This window comes from Ovis canadensis, chromosome 8, assembly GCF_042477335.2.
Source record: "Ovis canadensis isolate MfBH-ARS-UI-01 breed Bighorn chromosome 8, ARS-UI_OviCan_v2, whole genome shotgun sequence".
NCBI lineage: Eukaryota > Metazoa > Chordata > Mammalia > Artiodactyla > Bovidae > Ovis > Ovis canadensis.
In genome coordinates this window covers 36,333,943-36,357,546 of record NC_091252.1, presented here as the reverse complement: position 1 = coordinate 36,357,546, position 23,604 = coordinate 36,333,943, and the positions used below count along the sequence as shown (strand labels likewise).

The following is a 23,604-nucleotide window of genomic DNA, read 5'->3' as shown; positions in this document are numbered from 1 at the left end:
CAATTTTGCTTTATAAACTAAACCTTCAGTTTTATGGCATGACACACTCAACTTGGGAAGGTTCCTAGAAACATGCATGGTGGGAAAGTAAAGGCAATAAGGGAGAAGATGGAGGACTTTTTACTCACTCCGTTGACCATGAGGAGCACGAGGCCATTGTCAGTTGGTGTTCTAACTTCGATGTCAAAGCGAGTCACCTGACCAAACTTCCCTCTCCTCGTGATATCCCTCACTATGGCATAACTAGAGCCATCGAAGAAATAGCTGGCAGCCCGACTCTGCGTAAAGGCCAGTTTGTCTCTGAAATAAAAATGCAAGGATCATATAAACATGACAGTATCTGTTATGCTTTCAAATGAGGTTCTTTTCAACACGTTTTCATGACATTTTCCATGGGTCTTACAGCATTTAAATGAAGTCCTGATGTCTGCATGTGAGACATAAAGAAGCATTAAAAAAAAAACTGTCTGTGATATATTTTTTTTTCTTAGCACCCTGTGTGCTAAGAACAGAAGGTTCCAGTGAGACCCTAGTTTCTGTTAGCCAAAACCAAAGCTGCAATTTAGGAGTTTAACTTTTTAATAATTGTGCATGCTCATTATGATAGAGAAGAACTGAAAAGCTGTTTACATGCATGACTATTAAGCAGTTTCAAAATTCATTTTCCCCAAGAAAAGACTAAAAACCTGAATACTGACCCACACTTGTCCTATCTGCAGCTCTTGCATAGCCATCAAATTTTTAGTGCTCTTAGCATGCTCTTACCTGGCACAGGGCACTGATTTGGAGGGGTCCATATTATAGATGTGCTTAAAGTTGTACAAACTGATCACATCATTATTCAAAGTGGCCAGTTCCAGGCAGCCAACAAAGCCAGGCAGGTTTAAGCTAGCAGGGAGCTGTGAAACGAAGTGAAGTCAATTCTCCCACAACTACATTTCATCCAGTTCACACAGATCAGGCTGGGAGACAAAGGTCAAGGGGACCTTCCCATTGACAGAAATATCATTCTAGACCTGAGTTTGTGTCTATTCTATGCCAAACCATTCAGATATAGAATTATTGTCCAGTTGTTCATACCTTAGCAGAGAGGGTATGGGTTTACTGAGCATATACTACGTGCCAGTCACTCGCCTGACAATGCATTCATGACCAAAGTCAATCCTCACACTAGCTCCATGAGGTAGGTATTCCTGTCCTCACATAAAAAGAGAGAAAGTAATTCTCAGAAAAGTTCAATAATGTGCCTCTAACTAGTGAGTAATAGTTCTGCACCTGAAATTGTAGATCAACTCCTTATCTTCTTGGGCCCTTCCTGAACCTGCCCTTCATCAGGTCTCATCTGTCTCCCTAGATCCTACCCCTCCCACATCCCAAGTATTTCATTTCCTGCTTGTGTTATCAGCTGAAATAACTGAGTTTTTGAAACTGTCATCTGTAAACCTGAAGACTAGCTATAAACCTACAAGGTACAGACATTCTTGCAGTAGATGGGGTAATATTAATTATAAATGCATGTATCAGATTAAAACCCATTTGATATTCAAGTTTTAGCTATAGCATGAAAGTATTTGATACTATGAAAATATTTGTAGCAGAGATCAGATTTACATAGCATATTTACAGACCCTGATTCAGAATTCTACCAACTACTGACCTAAACTCTGTTTTTAAGGTATCAAGGCTTCCAGTCAACCCCGAGTCACTGAAGGTGTTATGGACTTCTAAAAACAATCATTGTAGATTTGCAATTAAGCAAAAATACGGCTGGATAGCTCACCTTGAAGTTTGATGGCACACCCCCAACATAAAACACAGTGTCTTCGGGATCCAGATCCAACAAGGAGTCATCTCCAGAAAATTCCCCCTTTTTAATAAACTTTTCCTCTGCGGTGCTACTTAGACTTGGGACTGTTAAAAACACCTTTCCATGTTTTCCTACCCTGTTCAGATAAAGAATTTTCACTCCTTAGTAGCCAGATAATTTGTATAAGATACATTATTTTTATTTTTAGATGTCAAAATGTGAAAATCCCTTCATCACAGACTTGGTGACTTGATTTTGTCATTTTCATAAGCATTTACAGAATGTCAGCAATCAATGGGAAGGGGAAACACCACATTCCACCTTGGAACTGGATTTGTGGATTGGCCAGATTAGAAAAAAAACAACTAATAATCAGATTTCTATTTAGAAGTGATGACTATTTTTTCTAATTTTTTGTTTTCTACCAAGGTACTTGTGAAGAAATACATAAATAATGGAAGAAAGAGGAGCAACATCCACAGAAAGACTGTGTGTATGTATCTGTGTGTGTGTGAGTGCATTCAATAGATTTCTTATGAAATGTGCAGATCAGCCCTGCGTCATGGATTCACTTTACCTTTCAATCTTGACAATGCTGAAGTAAGCAGGCCAGGTACTGACAGGCTTGGAGTCCAGGGGAATCTCTACATCCTTAGTTCCCAAATTATAAACGTACACCAGGTTGTCATTTTTGATTGCAAGACCCATGTACTCTTTTTTGGCCTGAAATGTTAAGAAGTCTTGTAAATAAAATTCATATGAATGAATATCATCTTTTGTTCTCATTTCTTTAAAGGACAATTAGCAATCTAAACGTTTGGCTGTCTATAAGGCATATCTGTCTTAAGTTATTATCAGAGTGCCTGTTAGACTGGGCAGCGCCTCCTCCTTTCCAGCCTTCCTATTGCTGCATCAGTGTGAGGCCCCTGCCTACTACCCAACCCCCACCATACTCCTCTGGTCCTAAGTATATCCTGGACAGGAAGGCGAGCAACTCTGGGCTTGTGGACATTTGACGGCTGCCCGGAAGGTGCTAACCTTGTTTCGTTAATCTGGGAATATAATGCCGCCTGCCAATACCGACTGCTATATACCTTCAAGCAGGGTTCAGCATTAAATACAGTAAGTCTCTGTACTCTGGATGTCTTTGAAATGCAGCATTCAGACTCCTGAGTTTGCAGTGTGAGGGTGATTTAGGAAACCACGAAATATCCCCACAGAGGAAGAATTACCTGTCCCACACAAAGAAGGAATTGCTACTTTAGTCTTGGCCTTCTGATCTACACCTTCTGAGGTGCTAGAATGGGAATTTTGTTTGTTTGCACAGGTAGTTTTTTTTGAGGCAAGAGAAAAGCACTTATCTTTCCTTTGAATGTAATTCCATCTTTTAAAACCACTTGCTCTTACGTTTTTGCTTCCGAGGTACAGGATGAACTGATCTGCAGTCACAGCCAGTTCTGATTGCTTCACAGGAGGAGGCTTCATGTACAGGCTCAGAGATGTATAGGTCTTTAAGTCATCCATGCTGGCTCTGGGGTGCACCTCGACTGCCGACTGGCCATCAAACATCATGGAGACTTGGATCTGAAGTTAGAAAATTATTTCATTAAAATGCAGAAGTACAGAAATGGGCATAGTGCTTTCCCATGGGCTCAATGGGCTTCCCTCATTTCTTATGAGGTCTCTGAGCTTTACTCATGACCTCCAAGCCTTTGTTTACTTATGTCCTCATCTGTTGGAGAAAGGATTTAAAGATAATACAGCTTAAATTTAAAGCTAGGTGAAAGAAAGCAAAACAAAAAGGCAACAAAGTAGGTCTAAGAATGAGGGTAAATATGAATTCCACAATGAACTACATATTTGGTTAAAGTGAACTAAACAGCTTGAAAGGATACTTTGTTATACAATTCACAAGGTCTATAAATTTAACAACTAATTGATCAGGAGAATAATAATTAATCTTGGCTTCTAATACAGCTAGGACTTTTTCCCTAGGGTCTTCAAAAGAGGAGCACTGGTGAGGCTGTGAGCAGTATCCTAGACCATGTTTAGACAGTTGGGAGGGGTCTAGACCCAGCTCCTAAGTCTTATATGAGGTCTTGAAACTTGGCTGTACCACTTACTAGCTGTGGAACCATGAGCAAATCACTTAACCTGCAGTTTTCTCATCATTATATGAGGAAAAAAGATTTGTTAAGAGGATGAAACAAGGAACTATAAAGTGTTTTCCAGTGTCTGGCTCTATCATAATAACTGTAATGATGACTTCATTAAGATTTTCCTTATAATAATCCTTAGAAAGGCATCACAATGAAGCACAATTCAGAAAGTGCATTTCTAAGAGGCCCAATATAACATGCTGACCTGGTCTGATTCAAGGTGATTTTCAGAATATTCAGAAGTGGAAGGACTGTGTATATTCACGCCATAATGCAAATATTTATGAATAATTAGATATATTACATCAATTGACTAATATTAATTTAGTTAATATTGATGGCAAGTGAGTTCAAGATTATATTTCCAAGTGCCTAAGGTGCAGCTGTCCTATGTTGCCAGTTGAGAAGAATACATCGTAGTAAATAATCAAGTAGTATATGAGGTTAAAGTCTGTAAAAATTGAGAGTTTGAAAAAGATATCCATTTGTATTAGAAAGCATCTCCCTTTGGGGAGCTGTGTGGGTTTCCAAAGGCATTGCCAGGACTTTCTTCAGAAAATGGTTTTAGGTGATTAAGGCTCCTAAATTCTACTCCATAGAAACAAAAGTACCAGAAGGCATTCACAGAAACCTAGCTTTGGAAATGCCATTTACTGACAATAAATCTCTTCTGCAATATTCTCCAAGGTATCTAAAAGGTGATTTGTGGTGTAGGGCTAATTATCATATATTATTTAAAAGTTAGCAATAATAATTTCCTTCATTACAAAACAGTTGATTTCCAATTCTTAATTCTGTCAGTAGTTAGGGCCAATAGTCTGTTCAGGTTGACTTGCAATTGAGAAAATAAAACCAATCAAATAATAATTTGGTTGTTAAAAAATCATGCTGGTCTATAAATGAATAAAAAACAAATTAGAAAAGGGGCTAAGAACAAGCCCTGTTGTGCCACAGTGAAAATGCTAATTGTTGTGTTAGGATATTTCCTATCAATGCTGGCACTAGTTACAGTGTTGTGTTGCTTCTGTGCAGCATATCAGAAAGGGGACTTTGTTGAAATTGTTTAGTTTAGCTGCTATGTGTTAAGCCGGTGGAGAGGTCAGTAAAAGTTTCGTATCATCTATGCTGTGCCAGAGAATTCTTTGAAAAGGCAGATGAGCAAGAATATTCCACTTAGCAATTACACAAAGATAGTTTTTAGGATAATGAATAGTAATAATAAAATTGAGTCTTTAATTGGGGTTGGCCTTCTTTGATTCCTTTTGCTCTATGAGCTATGTTGACTAGGCTAAAAGTATACCTCTGAATCTTGGCTACACATTAGAATCACTGAGGAGCTTCCAAAAAAAAAAAAAAAAAAAAAACACAGAAAACAAACCACAGGTTTTGAGCCCTCATGTAGAGAGCCTGATTATTGCTTTATGGTTGGGACCAGGAATTGGTTTGGTTTTCAAATCTCCTCGCTGAGTCTAATGAACAGATGGAGCTGAGAACTATCAAGCTGGATTACACAGTAGAAAGTTTCTAGCTCTGGAAGCTGCTCTAGGATCTAAGCTCAGCCTCACGCTGTCCTTATCACTGAGTGACTGATAATGACTCTTCACTGGTTACCTTGCTGGCAACACTTCTGGTCTGAGCAATGAGCTCTCGGATCCTCTGGATGCTGGCGGAAACATTGCTTGCAGGCCGCTTCTGTTCTACCGTACGAAGCTGGTCCAGGAGCTGAGGGACAACCTCTGTCAGGTTTCCAACTGTGGTTAATAAAAATGAACCATTTGAGTAGATATCTCAGTAGTTAAGTCTACTTCAGCAATCAGGTGAAGAGATAACAAATGCATGGTTACTTCTGGTAGAACTATAAGAAACTATATTTAATTCTAAAAAATTAATAGTTAAGTCCAAAGCATAATCAGTTTCTATTCTGCGATGTTTACAATACAAGCTGCTGCTGCTGCTGCTGCTAAGTCACTTCAGTCGTGTCCAACTCTGTGCGACCCCATAGATGGCAGCCCACCAAGCTCCCTGTCTCTGGGATTCTCCAGGCAAGAACACTGGAATGGGTTGCCATTTCCTTCTCCAATGCATGAAAGTGAAAAGTGAAAGTGAAGTTGCTCAGTCGTGTCCAGCCCTCAGCAACCCCATGGACTGCAGCCTTCCAGGCTGCTCTGTCCATGGGATTCTCCAGGCAAGAGTACTGGAGTGGGTTACAATACATATTGATCTATAAATTGTATGCAGAGCAAGCTGACATACAATGTACATTTCTAAAGGGCGGGACCCATGACAGATACACAGATGTTTCACTAAAGAGCACAAGTTCTGCTTACATTTCTAACTGATATAACAGGTCAAAAGAAATGCTGGGCAAGGTGGGGTGGGTGGGAAGGTTTTTTTCTAAGATGGCTGTTCACTTATCACAATGCCACTGCAGTGGTCCCAGCAGAAGCAGAGCTGGATGGAAGAAATAAGGGAGCGTGCCCAGAAAAGTGGCAGTTGTGCCAAGGTTGGGGGTCATGATCTATGGGGAGTCATGATCTATGATCCTAGACGAAGGTGATAGTATGAGCAGACCATACTGATTTTTAAGGTTATTTTCTTTTTGTGTGTGTAGGGGGGAGGAGGTAGGGAGGAGGAGGGGATATATAATTTACACAGAGAAAAGAGCACAAATCATGAGGATACAACTTGATGAAAAAAAAAAAATCCAAAACAGAGAATAGCATAGCTCTCTTAAAAGTTTCATGGACTGAAGCAGTGGTTCTCAATGTGTGGTCCCCAGACCAGCAATATGGGGATAGGGTCCAGGTGGTTCTAATGCACACTTGTGTTCGAGAACCACCAGAGTAGAAAACAAATACCTCTGGGCAAACTCCTAGCTAAGGGCAGGGCATGGTCACTGAGCATGAGCAGCTGAGCAAAAGCAAGCCTCTTCCTGGAGCCAAATTAAACTCAGATTCAGGAGAATAGGGCTTCCCTGGAGGCTGAGCTGGTAAAGAATCCACCTGTAATGTGGGAGACCTGGGTTTGATCTCTGGGTTGGGAAGATCCCCTGGAGAAGGGAAAGGTTACCCACTCCAGTATTGTGGCCTGGAGAATTCCATGGACTGTACAGTCCATGGGGTCGTAAAGAGTCAGACACGACTGAGCGACTTTCATTTTCATACTTCAGGAGACTATTTCAGTGAGGACCTAGGAAACATCTCTTTTCTGTACTTAGGAAACAAACTGCTTCTCCAACAAAAGGAAAGAAATTAGGTAAATAATTAGCTACTATCAGTTTAGTGTGTTTATTAATACAGAGGTAAATGTATGTTATTTGGATCACTGACCACAAGAGCCATACTATAAAATGACTATTATTATATAGTATAATAGTGTTTAACATTAAAGGCAGTAGAGCACATTTAAAGCATTACATTAAATGTTGGTTATGAAAATGCGAACAAAATAGGGTTTCTCTCCCCTCAATTCTCTCAGAGAAATGGAGCCACTTTAGAGTCTTTATGAACTCTCATATCACATTATGCTTTTTAATTTACTTGTTTTGTATGGCAACCCACTCCAGTATTCTTGCCTGGACAGAAGAGCCTGGTGGGCTATAGTCCATGGGGTCACAAAGAGTCAGATATGACTGAGCGATTAAGCACACAAGCTAACTTCTACAACATTCTAATCTAAAACTCAAATGAAAAAAAAAAAACTGCTTCTTAATGAAAGATATGCAGGATTTAATGGCCAGTTCCTCAATTGGATGCAAGCTGTGAAGTTGCTAGGTGATACCTGCATCTCTGGCAGAATCCACAGCAGTGTTGTAAGCAGAAGAGTCAAAACTTTGAAGATTCTGTGACCAGTTGGTTAGATTGCTAGCCATCGGGGCGGTTGCCTCTTGGACTTCCATTGTGGTCTTGTTAGCTTCTGCGGTGATCAGCTGGGACTGACCCAGGCGCTGCTGAGCATCACCTTCACACAGAGCACAAGGACATTTATTTTGCAAAGAAGTAGGGCCTTTGATGGGATCATGGATACTCATTTAATCACTGGGATGAAACAGACCTCAGGTTTAGGCTTTTCAGTCTAACTGAGACCTTTACATGCATGTTAATCATGGTGTAAGTTAGGTGCATAAGAATACTGTAAACAGTACAAATGAGATTGAAAGACTCTATAAAGTCTCAATAAAGTCAGGTAGTTCATTTAAAACATTTTCAAATTAGAGGTAATTTTTTTTAAAAAGAGTAATACTACTTCAGGTTAGAGACCTGGTGAGAAAGCTATACAAAATGTGCATGAGATACTAACTCATAAAATGTTTGCCTGAAATTTACTGTAAATATCACTTTCATCTCTGTAGGACACCTTCTGCCATTAAAATGATGCTCTAGTACAGACATAAATTGGTAAGGAAAGGTATTTTTGAATAAGAAAAGTAAGTTTCAAAAGAGATCTATAGTGCAATTTTTAAGTCCTATATTTAAAAAGTCTACAACAAAATGTTTGTTTCCTAGATAATGAAATTATAACAGAGTTCCCTTGTTTTTTTCTCTTTTGTTATCTATATTTTCTAATTTTTCTACAATGGGCATGCATTACTTCTGTAATAAAAACAAAAATCTCTCAGGTGAGGTTTAGCTTCTTTTTCTTTTTTTAACCAGAGAAACATTTAACTCAACCTCTCATGTTCTGAACTCGTGACGGTTGTGGCTTTGAATCCTGGGTCATCGTCTTTGTATTGCTGTACCGTTCAGAGCAAGCTCCCCAAACTTGACAAGCCTTGGGGTTCACATCTGCCTAAAAGCAATACTTTCCCACATGAGATGATGTTTGTAAAATGCAGTGCAGGGCTTAGCATGTAGCAGCTCTGATGATACTGATGAGACAGACCCATCTGGCCAGGGCTTTGGTGTCCTGTGGTACTGCTGCCGGATCTGCTCCGTGTAGTGAAACACCACATCCAGCAGCAATGTGCTAACTTTCACTATGCCGGGCAAGGCACATCTGCTCCCCATCACATCTTTGTGAGATACCCCCGCAGTTTCAGATTAGGCCACATGAGTGCTCTTGTTTCCCTCTCTGGCTAGGTGGCTTCTCTGCTTGCACTATAAGAAAGACATGCTATGTAACAGAGAGCAGCTGTTTATTGCTGGGGCCAGAGAAACCCAATAACCAAATTAGGGCTTACCTGTTAATGAAAAAGGATGTTCACAAGAAAGTAGGTTACCCAACAGTATAAACATCCTGATCTCATTCACATACACATACACACACACACACACACACACACACACAAGACTGGAGGAAAATGCTCTTAAATTTAATTGTCATCCCTAGGTGATGTAGCTACAGCTTTTATTATCTTCCAGGACTTTTGTGTATGTGTGTGTATGTCTGTGTGTCTGTGTGTGTGAGATAAACAGTTTCTTTTGTCATCAGAAAGCAACATTATTTATAAAAAGATTAATAAGCAGCGAATCACTTACTCTTTCCTCAGAGGTTTACCTTAATATCAGTGAACAAACGGATGAGCTTAAGTTTTGTTTGAGATCCTCACCTCTCTCTGCGGCTTGCAGTCTTTTAATGGCATCATTTAATCTGTTTCTGAGAGCACTCTTCCTTGCTAGGGCTCCACCCACACGCCTGCTGGTGTCCACCACTGCCTCATCACTGCCTGTGGAGAAGAAGCCAAAAGAAGCACAAGTAGGGCAAAGATGGGGGTGGGGTGGGGTGTGTGGTGAAATTTCTGTTTCAACGAAAAAATTCTGGTTTGTACCATGGAAATGAAGTAAAGTGAAAGTTGTTGTCATGTCCGAATCTTTGCAACTCCATGCACTATATAGTCCATGGAATTCTCCAGGCTAGGATACTGGAGTGGGTTGCCTAACCCTTCTCCAGCAGATCTTCCCGGTCCAGGAATTGAACTGGGGTCTCCTGCATTGCAGGGGGATTCTTTACCAACTGAGCTATTAGGGAAGCCCCTTGTACAATGGAGTCATCTGTGATATTCTGAATGATATAAACACAGAATGCCAATTCTGGTAAGCGGCACTTCAGTTAAGAGGTAAAGGACTGCGGAAAACCTGTAACACTGCTTGGGAGTGATATAGGATGTCATAAAGGAACTCACAAAGGGTATAGAGATAATGGCTAATTTTTAGATTGAAAATATAGTACTGCTATGACTAGCAACACCTAGTAGCACAACTGATTAAGAGCAGCCTGGTTAGATAAGAATAGTTTTTTTCTTGTTTTAATAAAATTTTAACTGATACACAACACGCATCTAGAAAATGGTACACAATTACAAGTGCATGGCTTGATGAATTTTCCCAAACTGAACGCCAAATATAACCAATACCCAGGCAACAAAAAGAGCATTATTAGCCTTTCTGGTTTCCTGGGACCTCCACACTTACCTGAAGGTAGTCCTACCTCTGTTCCTTAGCTGTGTCTATTTTTAAGCTTTATTCAAAAGAAGTGATAGAATATTATAATTTTTATATATTTTGTATCACTGTCTTAATTTCTGTACAGTTAAAAGTCTTGAGTAGTTTAAATCTTCCAACTGTTTTTTTATTCTTTAAGACTGTGCTGGCTATTCTTGCCTACCCTTTCCATGCCCATTTCCAAAGAAATTCTAGAAACATCCTGTATGTGTATATACAGTTCTGGTACTTTAATTGCAATTATATTGAATCTATAGATAAATTCTGGCAGAAACTCTTATTTTTACAAATTCAAATCTTCCACTTAATGTAAGTTATTATATAAAAACTATATTTATATATACAATGTTAATATATATATAAATAATACATTATACTCATAAATAAACAATTGCACTCCTTTCACATGCTAGCAAGGTAATGCTCAAAATCCTTCAAGCTAGGCTTCAACAGTATGTGGACCAAGAACTTCTATATTTATAAGCTGGATTTAGAAAAGACAAAGGAGCCAGAGATCAAATTGCCAACATCCGCTGGATCATAGAAAAAGCAAGAGAGTTCCAGAAAAATATCTACTTCTGCCTCATTGACTATGCTAAAGCCTCTGACTGTGTGGACCACAACAAACTGTGGAAAATTCTTCAAGAGATGGGAATACCAGACCACCTTACCTGCCACCTAACCTGTATGCAGGCCAAGAAGCAACAGTTAGAACCAGACAAGGAACAATGGACTGGTTCAAAATTGGGAAAGTAGTACGTCAGACTGTATACTGTCATACTGCTTATTTAACTTACATGCAGAGTACCTCATGAGAAACGTTGGGCTGAATGAAGTACGAGCTGGAATCAAGATTGCTGGAAGAAATATTAATAACCTCAGATGTGCAGATGACACCATCCTTATGGCAGAAAGCCAAGAGGAACTAGAGAGCCACTTGATGAAGGCAAAAGAGGAGAGTGAAAAAGCTGGCTTAAAACTCAACATTCAGAAAACTAAGATCATGGTATCCAGTCCCATTGCTTCATGGCAAATAGATGGGGAAACAATGGAAACAGTGACAGACTATTTTCTTGGGCTTCAGTATCACTGTGGATGGTGACTGCAGCCATGAAATTAAAAGATGTTTGCTCCTCAGAAGGAAAGCTATGACAAACCTAGACAATGTATTAAAAAAGAGAAACATTAGTTGGCTGACAAAGGTCCATATAGTCAAAGCTATGATCGCTCCGGTAGTCATAATGGATGTCAGAGTTGGACCATAAAGAAGGCTGAGTGCTGAAGAACTGATGCTTTCGAACTGTGATATTGGAGAAGACTCTTAAGAGTCTTCTCAAGGTCCAAAGGGACGTTGGATTGCAAGGAGCTCAAACCAGTCAATCCTAAGGGAAATCAACTCTGAATATTCATTAGAAGGACAGATGCTGAAGCTGAAGCGCCAATACTGTGGCCACCTGTTTCGAAGAGCCGACTCATTGGAAAAGACCCTGATGCTGGGAAAGATTGAAGGCAGAAGGGGAAGGAGATGACAGAGGACGAAATGGTTGTATGGCCTTACCGACTCAATGGACATGAGTTTGAGCAAACTCTGGGAGATGATGAATGACAGGGAAACATGACCTGCTGCAGTCCATGGGGTTGCAAAGAGTCAGACATGACTGAGCAACTGAACAAAAACATATATAAATAATACAGTTTATAGAGTTTTTAATATAATAAAAACTTTCATTTAATTGAAGTTTTTAATTATATAAAATGTATATGTATTTATATATTAAATATATATGAATACAATACAGTTTTTATTTATTCTTCCTTAGATCTAAATTCTCATTTTGATCTCTATTTATTTATATCATCTTTTAATTTCTTCAGTAGTGTACCATAGTTTGATGTGTAAAGATCTTAGCATCTTTCATCAGATTTATTCCTAGGTATTTTGTTATGGCAAACAGTGTTATTTTAAAAGTTAATTTCTAATTGTTTTACACAGAATTAAACTACGTACTTACACAATGAATTGGTAACGTGGGTCATCCTTGTCTTATTTCCAATCCTAATGGGGAGGCTTTCAATATTTCAGTATGAATATATGCTGGCTGAATATTATTTTATTCTTCCTTGTTAGATTATGGAAGTTTCCTTCTATTCTTAGTTTGCTATCAGTTTTTTTAAAACATGAGTGGGTACTGAATTTTGTTAATATGATCTTCCTGCACATAGTGAGATAAGCATATGAATGGTCTCCTATGTTTGGTAAATGTGGTGAATTGCTACTAATGTTTTAAATGTTAAAATATTGAAATTCTGGAATAAATCTAACTTGATCATGTATTAACCAATTTTATGTATGCTAGATTTGATTGGCTAATTTTTTGATAGGATTTTCACATCTTTGTTCCTGAGAGAATCTGGCTTATATTTTTCCTTCTTTATAATGAATGTCCTTAGGATTTGATGTCTAAATTTTGTTGACTTCATGGAAAGACAGAGGATTTCCAATTTTTCTATTTTCTGGAAGAATTTATATACTAACGGAGTTATATCTTCAAGTGTTTTGGAGAATTCGCTAGTGGAGCCATCTGAGCCTTGAGATTTTCTTATGGGAGGGCTTAATTACTGATTAGATTTATTATACATATGTACATACATATAATTCTCCAGATTACATACATCAGATTTTCCACTCATTTTTAGTACCTGTTTGATTATAAGTCTTTTCCTTGAAAAATTAGTTTCGAAAATGTGCTTGTAGCATAGACCTTAATTGGGGCTATCTTGGCACAAATCTAAACAAGTCACGATGTAAAATCTCGTCACCTAAACTGAAGGATCAACTTCCCAAGAATTGTTTCATGCTTTGTTTACTTCCAAAGCATCAAGAAATGTATGTTTCTTGACAGATAAGTAATTTCTTCACTTCCCATTCTTCTTTTCCTTCTCTCTAATGGGCTTACAGATATATACCCTTCCTCAGTATACTGTCTCTTTTCAATTATACAGTATTGGTGTGCTTGGTATTATTGTACAATTATTTTTTTCCCATACATGTGTATAACGGGTATATATAGCTGATGCTTAGTTGATTCTGCCAATGTACTTTGTACCAAGTACAACATAACTAAAGTACAAGCGCTTCTTTCTTGTTTCCTCTGGTTTGTGTCAATAATTCCCCAGAATTCAAGGAGGGTCTTAAACATCTTTTGTAGCTGTTTTGTGCCTTCTCTCCTTTTAGTTTCAACTTTTAAATATTGTGATACAGCAGTCTATTCACTCCTTCTTTTGGGTCTGTTACTGCAAAAAACACTGGCTGAAATATCGAGGCTAAATATATTTAACTATATTTGGAGTCTGATAAAAATAGGAGAAAGAAAATCTATTTGGGGCTGGATGTTTAAGAGAAGAAATGCTTCATAAAATGTCTGTCCTATTTGGAACTTACTGTCTTACATAAACATTTTCCATTTTACAAATGAATTCAGTAGAAGATTTTTAAAAATAGTAGCTTCCTGAGTTTATTACATATTGCTAACTATTTGACATAGATAATGAAGAAAAGGAAACCTGGTAAATAAAGATTATTGATCATTGGAACTCATTTGGAAATGAATTAATAGTAATCTTAAATTATAATATAACTAGAGATGAATATGATTCAATTTGAAAATGTGAATTTATATTACAAACACTCATATTTTCTAAAGGGAAGCAAGTTCTGAGCCACACAGTCTTAAGTCCCCATAGGTGTCTCTTTTGCAAATAAACATATGAAGGGATTTAACCAAACAAGATCATGAAACAGGTGATCAGATCTGCAAAATATTCAGAGACCAAACCAGAGAGACTAATCTACACATAAAATATGCAACTTTGAAGAGATAGCATTATTAGAATAGAAAAACTGCTTTCACGGGGTTCAACAACTCAATAATGACAAGACTGAGAAAATACGTTGCAAATTATTAAGGAGACTAAAATACTTTGTCACTGCATCACAAAGACCCACATATTTTTGTCTTTACAAACAAAAGCAATACACAAATATGACAACATTTATCCAAAATATTTTACTACCGATATTCTAATTCTTTACTGTTAATATTCTAATTCTTTTCTAAAGAGCATGTGTTAAGACTAGACTTGTATAATAAATTAATTAGAATGAAGAAACAGCATTTTTAATGCCTTTGTTTACCCAGAAAAGATAATAGTTGTTTTATGTAATTAAATAGTTAAATAGTCTGCATATAAAAACAAATGCATTTTTTATTTTCTTTGGAAAAAAAGAGAAAATGAACATTTAGGCTTGGGATTAATTACTTTGATAAAATCACATGAAATCTTCAGTTTCAAACTTGGTCTTTGTTTTTAGGTGGCAGAAGTTAGCTAGATAATGGATTTCCGACCTCATTGGTCACTGCTCGAATATCCTTAGGAATGAGCTCATTACCCCAGAGATGAGTAAGTTTTAGTAAAAATTTTGTTTGTTTTTAAGAGTAACTAACAAGATTCAAAGCTAACCAGAATCATTTCACTTTTGTTTTTTCTTCCCTCTGCCAACGTTAGATGTGCTTGATTTAGCAGATGCAGGCCTCAGCCTTTGGAAGTGCTTCTTTCCATGTGCTCATTAGGGCTGTCCTAAATGCAGCAATTGAGTAGAATACAAACTACAAAAAAGTGCAAGAAAAGAGGGCTCTGTGGTACCCTGTCCTCCTGACTCAGTGCTGACCCATCTCTTCATGGTAAAATTTGAGTATTTATTTGTATTTCTTTATTTGGCAGCACGGGATTCAGGATCTTTTAGTTGTGGCATGTGGGGTCTAGTTCCCAGACCAGGGATCAAACCCGCCTCCCTTCCCCCAGCGTGGGGGCACCGTCTTAGCCACTGGACCACCAGAGAAGACGCCCTTCATGGTAAAGTTTTAAAGGGCTTCTGAATTCTTCAAGAAAGGTTACATTATGCGTGATATAATTTTAGGGTGAAGCATATTTTATGGTAATAACTTCCTGAAAATTGGTATTTATAGCAAGTTTCTACTAATTAGCCTTTTTGATTAGCAAGAATATCCACTATATGTTTCCATGTAATTTACTACATGGAAATTTTTTAAAACCACAATTTATTTTAAAATATCGAATAGCTGCTTTTTTTATACCTCGACCAAGAGCAGGAACTATTAAGGCAGTATTCAAATGAAACAGAATTTCTTCTTTTTGTTCCTAGAATTTTGAAACCTCTGTTTACAGGCAGAAACACTGTGTGAAAGGAGGGAAGCAGCTACAAATCAAAAGGCAGACAGGAAAGTGAAGATATTTACTAGAATCTGCCCTTGCTTGCAGCTCTCTGGCTTGACTGAGGAGGTTCTCGCTCTCATCTTTATGGTAAATGATCTGAGTGTCAATCCCGCTCACAGCCTACAAAGGAAGCGGAGAGAGAAGGTAAGGATGACAGCAACAGAAATCAAGTTTTCATCGTTCTAGGATTTTAATGCTTGACACTTTATCTGCTAAACACCAAACAAAATTCATACAGCTTCATTTTCACAGTTCAAAATGAAGATCGAATGTAAACATGAGAAAATAATATCCTTGATATTTACAAGATAAATGGTTTTTGAAGAAAATTCAGTGAACTCAGAACAGTGCCTGGCCAAGGCCCCACCAAAGAAAGCGCTTGTCATGAAGAAGCCGTTGAATAAACAATGTTTCTGAGTTGAGGAAATCTGAATATATGCATAAAGTATCTTCTCTAGTGGCGTGCTGCAGTCTACAGCGTCACAAAGAGTTGGACACGACTGAGCAACTGAACAACAACAATCCTCTATATCAGCAGGAACTAGTCTTTGATATTTTTTATTCAGGGACTTTGGTTTAAAAAAGCTTAGGTTAAAGGAGCTGGCATTCACTGACTGGGGTATGAGACACCTTGAAGAACCTGTACTACTGAAGCATTCATAACATAAATAAAATGGTCTTTTCTCAGTTCTGCTGCTCTTTCTGCCATTTGAGTTACATTGGAAGCTCAAGAGATGACATTAGGAAACAAAGTCATAAGCCAGGAAAAGGTAACATATTGATATAAAAATGAATGTTAAAATAAGGGAATACTCACATCATAAATTCGATCAGTGATGTTCAAAGCCTGTTCTGCTGTTTCATTGGCTTCACTAACATAATTGGCAATATTTTCATAGACATTTGAAGCATCCAAAGCCTTCTGTACCAGTCCATTCATATCTGAACTGTGCAAATTCCTGTTAATGAACAAACCTGGCATTATTGCCCCTTTTTACCTCATTGGGAAATAGGGCCATTTTTAGAGTCTGATTAGAATACTGCCAGGACTACAGGCACTTCCTTTTTGTTTTTTTAAAGTTACCTGGCTGGGCAGTGTTCACCCACGTGCCCCCTCCTCACCCCTCCACTGCCCCCGCTCCCACCTCGTGGCCTTTCTTAGGGGCACATCGTCTTTCCGTTCCTCTGCTTTTAGTTCTTTCAAGACTTCACCTTGTTTTGGCTCCTTGGCAACTGCCTGCCTGGCAGCGGCCTCGGGGAAAGGAAATGCTGATTTTAAAACAGCATCTGCACCTCTTCAAGCAAAAGCTTGTTTATGTGGTGGCGTCAGGCAGAGGAATGAACCCACATTCATCCCCACCTACTGCTTACCCAAATCAGCACTGTTATTCCCTTCCTGTCAAAGAAAGTAAGGCTCTCAGAGAAGGTGCATAACCTCAGCACGGTATTATTAATAAATATTAGCTGGTTTCACTCTATTTATTCAATCTTGTTTCTTTCTTTTATATAACAGATCGCATACTTCTTGAAGAAGGGTTATAATATGTATTGAGCATCACATGCAGATATTGGGTCAGCCCCATTCCGTATACTATATCTCTACGTCTTATCACACCTGTGAAGTTGACATTGTTATTCCTTATCCACAGAAGTTGCTGAGGCTCTGAGGAAGGGTGCACAACTTGCCCAGGGCAAACATGGTTAAGGTCTGTCTCATTCCTGAAGCCTGGTTGCTCCCCTTACGTGCACAGTCCCACCTCACAATCACCCTGATCCTTACACCACTTTCTCTACCTTTGTCTCCTCTGACTCTTGTAAGGTTCTGCTAATATTTACTGATACCCATCATACAATGGGGGGCTTCCCTGGTAGCTCAGCTGGTAAAGAATCTGCCTACAATGCAGGAGATCCTGGTTCAATACCTGGGTCAGAAAGTTCCCTTGGAGAAGGGATAGGCTACCCACTCCAGTATTCCTGGGCTTCCCTGGTGGCTCAGATGGTAAAGAATCTACTTGCAAAGAGGGAGACCTGAGCTCGATTCTTAGGTTGGGAAGATCTCCTGGAGGAGGACTTGGCAACCCACGGCAGTATTCTTGCCTGGAGAATCCTCATGGACAGAGGAGCCTGGAGGGCTACAGTCCATGGGGTCACAAAGAGTTGGACAGGACTGAGCGACTAAGCACAGCACAGCACATCATGCACTAGACACCCCCGTGCAGAGGCTGATAACAATATGTGCCTCAAAGGATTGAAGTGAGGTCCAACAGGGATAGAATATGTTTAGTGCTTGGTACCATGCCTGGCATCTAGCGAATCTTAGGGCTTATTATTACACTTAAACTATTTGCTAAATGGAAATTTCAAACTGTATGGGTATCCACATAGTAATTCTTATTACTGACAAACTCTTCTTCCTCTATACTATGAACTCCACCTTCACTCTGCAGCCCATCCTAAACCCTTTGTCTTAATTTTATTCAGTCTTAAACCCACCAGTTCCATCCTTTCCCCCCAACTCTGGATACTGATGACTAGTATCACTTTATTCATCAGTAACTTTTGACTGAGGCGACTTAGCAGCAGCAGCAGCAGCAGCAGCAACTTCTCACAAGAGTCACTGTGACGTGGTCTACAGGACACTACAGATCCCACACTGGCTGCTCTCTTCACGCCACCTGGACCTACTGAGCTCAGCTAATCGATTCTCAGCCTCCATCCAGTTTCAGTCTCTGCGCATCAGCTTAGGCTTAGAGAGGCTTCCTCTGAATTTCCTTGGCAACTCCCTTCTCTTTTGTCCAAGTTCACCATCATTCTGGCTCCTCTACAATAAGGCTGATATCTATTAGACACACTAAGGGCCCACAAAGATGCTTTCATGCTAATTTTTTTTTTGAAATCAGAAGAAGAAAAATAAGGATAACAGTAATTCTTACATTAGCTTTTATATCAAGGTTCAGTTCAGTTCAGTTTAGTCGCTCAGTCGTTTCCAACTCTTTACGACCCCATGAATCACAGCACGCCAGGCCTCCCTGTCCATCACCAACTCCCAGAGTTCACTCAAACTCATGTCCATTGAGTCGGTGATGCCATCCAGCCATCTCATCCTCTGTCGTCCCCTTCTCCTGCCCCCAATCCCTCCCAGCATCAGAGTCTTTTCCAATGAGTCAACTCTTCACATGAGGTGGCCAAAGTACTGGAGTTTCAGCTTTAGCATCATTCCTTCCAAAGAACACCCCGGACTGATTATATAATTAAAATTTTTTTATAGCCCATGAAAATTATAATGCAGCCCTGCTCTGCAAAGGTAATTCTAATCCAAATGTTTGCTACTTATATCTCCCTATAACTCCCTGTTCAGAAATGGAAAAGAGTAAAATCTGAGGCTTTACAAGAAATGGATAAAAGGTATAAAATGTTACCAATATTTTAAATACTTAAAAATTCTGCTGGCTAGAGTTGGTGAGCAGATATACCTAAGAACTTGAAACAAAAAGCCTTTATTTCTTCGTTTTCATTACTAGGCACAAAATGGGTACTATATTGATATACAAAATAAAAATGTGCTTTTGAATTGGAAGCTTCTTGATGAATTATATGTATTTCTATTTGAGACAAAATATGCAAATCTACTGGGTATACCAGATAGATGTCGAAGAATATTCACATTTTGAAGGGAAGACATCTATAAATTTGGATGTTTTCCTGAATACATGTAGAAATATGCTAAACATAAAAAGGAGACTTAAAGTGATTGATATTTCTGATTATGTTTTGTGTACAGCTTGGGGTTACTTCCTTAAAAGTTCTAGCTAGAACTCTGTTTGCTGCTGGGTGACATCTAGAGGTTTGTGTTGGTATCCCATTCAATGAGCTGTTAGTTGCTCAGTGGTGTCTGACTCTTTGTAACCCCATGAACTATATAGCCTGCCAGGCTTCTCTGTCCATGGAATTTCCCAGGCAAGAATACTGGATTGGGTTGCCTGTCCCTTCTTCAGGGGTTCTTCCCAACCCAGGGATCGAATCCAGGTCTCCTGCATTGCTGGCAGATTCTTTACCATTTGAGCCACCAGGGAACTCCCAAACAGCTGTAGTTACTAAATGACAAAAGAACGACGAAGACAGCCATAAAATTAATCTCAAAAACAATAACTTACCCACACAGTTATTACCAAAGCTAGCATTTTCTCCAAGTTCCATTTGACTGGCTTGATAAAAAGCCCATTTCCTGGGAACATGACACTGAGCTGTATATAACACCATCTCACACACCAAGGTTTTACCTATGATCTATCCATCCCTACTCCAACTCTGCCCTCTCTTCTTGGGAGACTTGGAAGGATATTTGAAAATTTTGGCAATCAGGAAAAAAAGGTGATTTAGTTTTGAACAGAAGTGACTACTGGTTCTTATTTAATTCATGACCTTTACCAATCCTTGTTTCTAATTGCCAGATTTGCAATCTTTCTTTTCAATGATCTCGCTATTTACCTATATCTTTCAGGATCATGAATTAAATTCCAGTCTTTTAGTACATTTCAATCAACATTAAATGAGTGCTTATGACTCTCTTCTAGACACTGTGAGGAAAAACATAAACCAATGCTCTTTTAACAGGTGTTGAAATAGTTCCTGCTAGGCACTGTGGGGCAGCTAGAAGATCTGACACAAGTCCCTTAATTGTCGACTTCCTACCAGCTTTACTTAAGACATCTGGGTATGAAAAGCTCATGCTGTCTCTGAAATGATGACAGAATTGGACCTTGCAAAGGGATCTGATTTACCTGATAATATTCTGTGGAGCAGTTATATCCCTAACTAAAACGTGTTAGGTTATCCTATTAATTGTGGAACAGAGCTACCCCGCTACAACACAGATCTCTAATCTGACTGATTTTTTAAAATTGAAAAACTGTCTCCCCAGAGCAATTTCAGTAAACAACTGGTTCTCAAACTGGCCAACCAACAAACAGACAGACAAACACGCAAACCCAGTCCTAAAAACAAAACTATTAACACTGTATCCCAGCAACCCGGCCATGTGAAAGTGATCAAAAATAAGTTACTCAGTCTGGAGATGTCTGCATTCTTACAACCAGGGTATTACCTGCTCAACTCATCAGCCTCTTGCTGAAGGTTCCGTGCATGGTCAACAGCTTCCTGAACTAAATCATGACTGAGGTTGCTCAGGTTGGATAGTTTTCTTTGAAGTTCATTTTTGGCTCCATCTATTTCGGCATAAATCCCTGATGCATTCTAAAGAAAATATTGAAAAAAACTGAATTTAGAGGGACTTAAAATATTTTCCCTAGGGAGCACCAAAGATAACCTCTATTCCTCCTTACTGTGAAGTTCAGTAAGCTTCAGGCCAGATCCAGAAGAGTCTAAAAGACTATGCATGCATGTTTAGTCGATTTAATTGTATCCGACTCTGTGCGACCCTATGGACTGTAGTCCACGAGGCTCCTCTGTCCATGGGATTCTCCAGGCAAGAATACTGGAGTGGGCTGCCATGCCCTCCTCCAGGGGATCTTCCCGACCCAAGGATCAAAGCTGCATCGCATGCCCTGCAGGTGGATTCTTTACGGCTGAGCCACCAGGGAAGTCTAAACAACTATATACATAGATATTTACCTATCTGCATCTTCACCTCCTTCTCTACTGATTCAGACATGCTTTGCCATCTCTCGTCTAAAAAGAAACGTAAACTAATAGAGATGCTCCACTGTCCTCACTTCTCCCTAATTTTAAATCTTTTCATAGCAAAATAGAACCCCTCTGCAAATAAAGTGTTTATACATGCTATCTCTATTTCATCATTTTAAAATTCACTTTTGACTTATTCCAGTCTGGTTTTTACCTCATTGCTCCACCAACACAGAAATTTACTTGATGATTTCTGAGCTACTAAGTCTCATGGTTATCATTCAGTTCTCATCTTATCTGAATTCTCACCTACACTTCCTGTGCTGACTACTCTCACTGACACTCACTTTACCATGTGACCTCTCTTAACTTTCAGTTCAACTGTGGATCTATGATCTTAGCTAGAGATCACACATAGGATGCTGCTACAAATCTATTACTTCCAGCCTTGGCTGGGCCCTCAACGCTGAAATTTGCTCTCTTGGTCATTCAATAGTTATTCTAAACACTCTCACCTCTTCTTCTTCCCCTCACCTCTATCTGATTCTCAGCAGGTCACTTAATTTTCTTTTTTATCTAGAAGACATAAGCCAACTGTTAGTGGGGAGCACTTTTTTCGAGTGCCTGAGGTGATGTTCCATCTCTATGAAGGGAGCTCAGTTAGTGACCTTTTCACTTTTTCCTTACTTTGCTCTGAGAGGAGAAGTGGTTTATTTAATTGGTAAATTTGAGGGTATAACTATATAGACTCTGCTAAACTCCAGACTGCTGCTTCTGGGAAGCAAGCTGCCAGCAGAAAGCTGAGTTTTCCTATGCTCCTCCATACAGTGCAAGCTGCCCTGGGCACCCCCATGAACCTTGCAGTATTGGCAGTTTCAGTGGGTAAACCTGCTAATTCTGGAACTGAGTATCAGCCATCCCACTTGGCTAACAGATCTTTTAAAAAGCCACACCTCAATTTAGCTGAAATAAAGGTGATATTCTTGATCTTCATATTTACTGTTTTACAACTTTTTAAACTTTTTTTTAACTTAGGTCCTCAAGGTGGGTAGCATTTACTGATAGCTCTCCTCAGAGACTCCAACACTGATGACAACCAGTAATTTCTCCAAATGGGTTAGGTATAGTAGACAGTGGGGGGCTGGAAGGTGGAAATGGCAACTATATAGAACTCTTGAGATGTTGTTGTGAAGCAGAGTAATGGTGCAGCGATCAGAGAGGATGTGAAAGTTTTTTTTTTTTAATTTTAAAAGATATCAGATACTAGATGTTTCTATGTTGGCAGTAGTGATTCAGTAGAGTAAGAACTGGGCAAAACAGAAGAGAGAGGGCACAAGTTGATGGACTGAAACCCAGCAACCCTACTGTTGAGCAGAGGAAGCATAGGATTCAGAACACAGGTGGCGGGACTGAACTCTGAGACGAGGAGAGGCATTTCACTAATCAGAACAGAAAGAGAGAAGTAGGATACACATGCAAGCAGACTGGTAGATGTGGGGAGCAAAAATGAAGGGAGTTCTCTTCTCATTGTTCCTATTTTTAATGAAGCATGAAGCAAGTTCACCAGCCAGACTGAGAGATGGGAGGTGGGTTTCCCACCAGTCATCCTGGCTTCTCTGGTGTGGCCACGATGCTGAGGGTACTTGGGTTTACTGGGTTATGAGATTAGAATTCTCAGGTGAGTATAATAGAGAAAGAAGTATGTATGGAAGTAAAGGGTGTTTGCAAAGAATGATTATACCGATAATTTTAACTGCTCGTGCTGCAGTTCACAGGGTCACAGAGTCGGACACAACTGATCGACTGAACAGAAGGAAGGAAGACTATGAAAGGAGTAGCGCGAATGAGATAGAGGAGGTTTTGGAGTGGCTAGAGTTTCTGGAGTGTATACTCTACAGTAAGGGCGATAAGAGATGGTGCTTAGGGTGCTCAGTAGTGTCTGACTCTTTGCAATCCCATGAACTGCAGCCTGCCAGGCTCCACTGTCTATGGAATTTTCCAGGCAACAATAGTGGAATGGTTTTCCATTTCCTTCTCCAAGCTTAGGGAGCTTGATACTCGGATTTGGGAGAGGTACTCTTATTGATGATAAGATCTGGGTCTGGTCATATGAGGGATTACAGAGGTGGATGGGGAGGAAGAGCTTGTTGGACAGGAGAAGTGGAAGGAACTGGAGGTCTGAGAGCTGAAAGACTCATTGATGTGGGTTTTGATGTCACTGAGGAACCAGATGGGAGTAGGGATAGAAAGGAAGCTAAAA

General features: G+C 39.3%; 1 protein-coding gene across 8 annotated transcripts in view; it reads right to left on the bottom strand.

The window, feature by feature from the left end:
* The window catches only part of LAMA4 (laminin subunit alpha 4), a 145,125-nt gene that overhangs the window by 33,776 nt on the left and 87,745 nt on the right, over window positions 1–23,604 (bottom strand). For all 8 annotated transcript variants that reach the window (XM_069598067.1, XM_069598068.1, XM_069598074.1 and 5 more), the window contains exons 14-24: window positions 20,806–20,954; window positions 16,519–16,660; window positions 15,725–15,821; window positions 9,515–9,631; window positions 7,747–7,926; window positions 5,578–5,717; window positions 3,215–3,391; window positions 2,385–2,530; window positions 1,781–1,943; window positions 766–899; window positions 129–300 (exon numbers count right to left, since the gene is read on the bottom strand). In XM_069598067.1, the coding sequence (XP_069454168.1) occupies window positions 129–300; window positions 766–899; window positions 1,781–1,943; window positions 2,385–2,530; window positions 3,215–3,391; window positions 5,578–5,717; window positions 7,747–7,926; window positions 9,515–9,631; window positions 15,725–15,821; window positions 16,519–16,660; window positions 20,806–20,954 (1,617 nt within the window). The remainder of the gene's footprint in view (window positions 1–128; window positions 301–765; window positions 900–1,780; window positions 1,944–2,384; window positions 2,531–3,214; window positions 3,392–5,577; window positions 5,718–7,746; window positions 7,927–9,514; window positions 9,632–15,724; window positions 15,822–16,518; window positions 16,661–20,805; window positions 20,955–23,604) is intronic.